The 5046-nt window shown below is 37.4% G+C and overlaps 1 protein-coding gene across 1 annotated transcript; it reads right to left on the bottom strand.

The window, feature by feature from the left end:
- Positions 1-580: 580 nt before the first annotated feature.
- LOC306852471 (5-hydroxytryptamine receptor 7-like) lies at positions 581-4387 on the bottom strand (the record flags this gene model as incomplete). Its single annotated transcript, XM_079389335.1, has 2 exons — positions 581-1334; positions 3909-4387. 2 exons carry the CDS (start codon positions 4385-4387, stop codon positions 581-583), a joined length of 1233 nt encoding a protein of 410 aa, XP_079245461.1.
- Between the last annotated feature and the right edge of the window lie 659 nt (positions 4388-5046).

The raw sequence follows: 5046 nt of genomic DNA, 5'->3' as shown, positions 1-5046 counted from the left end.
TAAGCTATCCTTTTTAAAGTAATCTATGTCCAAAAAAAATATTTATTTCATGCCAACACAGGTTCGTGGTTATTAAGAAGTATTACATATACTGTATGTGATTCTGGAGCACAAAACCAGTCATAAGTAGCACGGGGATATTTGTAGCAATAGCCAACAACACATTGTATGGATCAAAATGATTGATTTTAATTGTATGCCAAAAAACATTAGGATATTAATTAAAGATCATGTTCCGTGAAGATATTTTGTAAATTTCCTATCGGAAAAATATCAAAACTTAATTTTTAACTTGTAATATGCATTGCTAAGGACATAATTTGGACAACTTTAAAGGAGATTTTCTCAGTATTTAGATTTTTTTTTTGCACCCTCAGATTACAAATTTTCAAATTGTTGTATTTTGGCTAAATATTGTCCTATTTACACAAACCATACATAAATGGTAAGCTTATTTATTCAGATATATAAATCTCAATTTGACTTTTATGACTGGTTTTGTAGTCTAGGGTCTCATATAATATAATCACAGAAATAAACAATAAAGAGTCCCTAGAGAGACATGAAGGGTACAGACAGCCTACAGCACCAGGTCAGGTCTCTCAGCTAGTTTCAAAGCCTCTTGCATGCTGGCTGCCGATAGCTTGCGGTTGATGTTCCGATAGCGGCAGCGGATGAGGTTATGGTACGTGGTCCTGAGGTCTCTGTTGAAGAATGCATAAATGAAGGGGTTGATGAGCGAGTTGGCATAGCCCAGCCAAAGCAGTGTCCTCTCCACCCACAAAGGCACGCAGCTACACTGCACCCCGCAGATGAATGGCCGCACTGTAGAAAGCAGGAAGAATGGCAGCCAGCATACGGCGAAAGCCCCCACAACAATCCCGAGGGTGGCCGCTGCCTTCTGCTCTCTTTTGAAGATGGAGATGTTTTTACGGTCATTTTTGAGAAGGCGAGAAAAGCTCACACACTCCTCTACCTCCCTCTGCAGCTTTAGCACCGCAGTCACGCAGTTCACGCTTTCCTCGTCTTCAGCTTTGGGAAAACCAGCAATTGTGTGTTTGGCAGCACTCACCTTTGCCACTCTGTATATCCGGTAGTACATAATGAGCATCACGGACATGGGAATGTAGAAGGCCACAGCGGTGGAGTAGATAGTGTAGCCCACGTCCTGGCTGATCAGACACACATTGTCATCGTTGACATTCTGAGCCCATCCAAACAGTGGGGGTAGGGTGATGGAGGCAGAGAGAAGCCATACAGACAGCACTATTTTGGCCATGCACTTTCCACTCTGTCTCATGGGATACGTCAACGGCTTAGTGATGCCCAGGTACCTGAGAAAATGGATTGGAGAATGGAAAAAATGAAAGAAGGGAAAAAAGGGGACTGTTAAAGTGCATCACTGTCAAAGAATGCATAAATGTGGGCACTTTGGTAGTGACTTTCTTTGTCCTTATTTGGAATAGTACAATCTAACCTTGAAATATCTCCTTGAAAAGAGACCAGAGCTAGTTGTCATAATGAATAAATAGCTATAAAATATGTAAATAGCACAGTAAGGTTTTTAGTCAAACAAGTTTTGTCCAGCAGTGTTTTTTTTACTATTTTTATTCTGTCCTTCAATCTATTATATATATATATTTGTTAGGTAAACAAGTGATTATAAAGGGAGATTTGAACTGCAAGGTTCTCATGAATTGTGTTTTTCAAAAATGATACACTGCAAAAAGTGGTAATCTTTAATTGAGATTTATCTTGAATAGATATATCTGCCTGATTTAACCCATAAAATTAAGTTTATAAGCTTGAAAATAACTTAATGTGTTTAAATTGAGTGATGTTAGATAACAATAATTTTTTATTTGAATAAAACCAGTTCATTTAGATGTTACTATGTTTTTAGTGTATGCTGTCATTTATATTTACTCTCTTTCTCGCTCTCTATATATATTAGATTAGATAAGATAATATTTGTACATCTAAGACAATTGTTAACATTTTTATGGAAAAAAGATTGACTAAAGTTTCAGACTTGGTTAATACTTAATCTAAAACATGGAGGTCAGTGGTGGACATTTGCAATCAGGCTGGTATTAAATCAGTCAGGATGGTTGAGCGGCTCATAGGTGGGTTGAAGGCAGCTCTTCCCTCCACACTCCTCCTGTTTATTAATTGATTTTTGTCCGGAGGGCCTTCTAGAGTGTCTTTTCCTAAGTTATTTGTGTCTCCTAAGGTTTGTGTTGAAGGTGGTCGGGAAGGAAAACTGTTGAAATTTAATAGATTACAAGAGCTTGATTTCCAGGCTGCTGGAAAGAGAGACGTCTATCAGATGTGTATTAAAATCAGCATATTAAAGACAGAAGTGGTCCAAAATGGAGAGGATTTTTAACAATACCTGCTGACCTTTCTCCTTCTTGGAGGCAATTTTATAAGAGTCCTCTACCTAAACGATGTGGGGATTTGCAGTGGAGGCTACTACACTGTGCACTGCCCACTAATTCTCACATTTCTAAATTTAATTTGAATGTTTCGCCATCATGTATCTTCTGTTCTTTACCGGAATCTGTTTTTCATGTTTTCACTGAGTGCTTTAGATTGGCTCCGTTATTTACATTGATAGAAGTTTTACTTGGGAACTTGGGTTTTGTTTTTAACAAGACAGTTTTTATCTATGGATGTAAGTATTCAAGAGCGCACAGACAGTAGTGCACTGTAGCAAACTTTGTAATCGGACAAGCCAAATTAGCCATTTGGAAGTCATGGAGACTGGCTGCTGAAGGACGAAATATAAATATTATTCAGCTTTTTACTGCTTTGGTGGAATCCAGAATAAGAGTGGAGCACAGATTCTTTCAAATGACAAATAACTTGCTTGAGTTTGAGTTTAAATGGTGTGCAAATGGTGCTTTACTGTCAATTTGTGAGGATGGGGAAATAATGTTTAATTGGTGATTTATGGTTGTCTTTTTGAGCAATGACTGTTTATTATTATTATTAGTTTTTTTTGTAAATATATGTATGTGTATGTATGGATGTATATATGTGTGTATAATATAACATATATGTGCCTCCTGAACACATTGCAATGTGATGTGTGGGGTATAATGTAGTGGTGGTTTTATTTGTTTTAATAAAGTGGGTTAAAAGTCAAAAGTCTCTCTCTCTATATATATATATATATATATACAGTACATATCGAGGGGTGAAAACCAGAAGGGTGTAAGTGACATTTTTTGGTGAAATGGAGATATATATATCAAATGAAAGCACTTAATGAGCTCTTTCTACTGGCAAAAGTACTGTCATCCATGAGTGTACAAATGTTTATTATAAACAATTGAAATCAGTACACAAAGTCAGATCAAACTATGGTAAAATTTTTGTTTTGGCTCTCCTGTAAAGTTGGTGAATTGTCACTTACGCCTTTCTGGTTCTCAACCCTCGATAAATGGTTTGACTAACGGTCTGATTAATTAAATTTTTTATAAAAAAAAAAAAAAAAAATTAAATTTTTCCTCGTTTTATAAATTGTTTTGTGTTTCATAATTATTTTAGTGTTTACATTTTCCAGATAATGTGTTTAAATTAGGCTGTTTATCGGCGTGTTCTAGGTATGACTCCACTAAAAGTAAATGTACCTGTATTTTTCTGGTCTATAATGGTGAAAATGTTCAGTAGCTTATTTGTAGTCACACTAAAATACGAGTCTATACAGCAACTGATTTTCAAAAATAAACCATGCTGAGAAATTTTAAATGGAGTAAAAAAAATGTGACAACTTACCCCGGTCTCCTGTACATATAATATACAGACTAAATTAAAGTGTACAGTCATCTACCATTGATCAGTTTAATCAAATTATGCTTGCATCTATTTTTAATAACAGCACCTACATCTGGGAGACCAACCTGTCTATGCTTATGACACATAGTGTCATTATTGAAGCGGTGCAGCACATCACGTCCATGGCGATAAAAACATTACAGAAAACACGACCAAAGATCCACTGTCCTCCTATGAGATCAGTGATGCTGACAAACGGCATTACGACCACCGCAACCGACAGGTCTGCAATGGCCAGAGAAACGATTAAGTAATTAGAAGGTTGCTTCAGTTTCTTCACAAAACATACTGATATGACCACCAACAAATTCCCGCAAACTGTTAAAAAGGTAAGCAAGGTCAGAACCCCTCCGATGAGCACTTTCTCAATATGTCCGTAACTCAGAATCGGCTCTCCGCATCTGGTCTCGTTATCCATGAAACTTGGCGCCGGCAAAGTTGTAGTGGTGTCGCGCATCTTATTAAGAAAACGCACGTCCATCACTTCAGATGTCAAACTAGTCATGAGTGCCTGCACGCGATCCTTCGTCAGCGTCGAAATCATATTGGCTGTTGAGAGCTGTCCTTGGTTCTGAAAAGATATTGCTCTCATTATCCATCAGATATCCAAGTCCCAGTTAAATGCATGATATGTAATAACTTCACACATATGCTGTACTGATGTTCTGGCTCTATCTGTAATAAAAGAAAGAACATCCCATCTACAAGCGAAGAGCCATTCAAGTTGTCGAGATAAGCTCACAGAACGAACCGCGCGTTCTTCACGGCATCTATTTTATTGGCGTCTTGACTGTGCGTAATGACGTGAGATGTTTATGGACGTGACTCTTTAAAAAATAAATGGGTGTGCAGTATTTTCACAGACTGTAGTAATGGGATGTCAAACAGGTCAATATCATCTGTGTAATCATCTATAGGCTAAGCATCACATACATTCAACTTCCATCTAAAAAATGCTGTGTTAAATACAACCCAGCGCTGGGTAAAATATGGACGACCCAGCGATTGGGTTGTTTACCCAGTGGTTGGGTTACTGCCCAGAAGGTTGGGTTAAACATTTAACCCAACTGTTGGCTGAAAACAACCCAGCATGTGTTCTATCCAGTATTTACCCAGCACTGGGTTGTATTTAACCCAGCATTTTTTAGAGTGTACATAGGAATTTTGGGCAAGTGTAAACAAAACAAAACAAAAAAAGCAAAT

Source organism: Barbus barbus (assembly GCF_936440315.1).
Source record: "Barbus barbus genome assembly, chromosome: 32".
Classification (NCBI taxonomy): Eukaryota; Metazoa; Chordata; class Actinopteri; order Cypriniformes; family Cyprinidae; genus Barbus; species Barbus barbus.
Note: the sequence above shows the minus strand (reverse complement) of the source record. Positions and strands in the feature narration are given on the sequence as shown.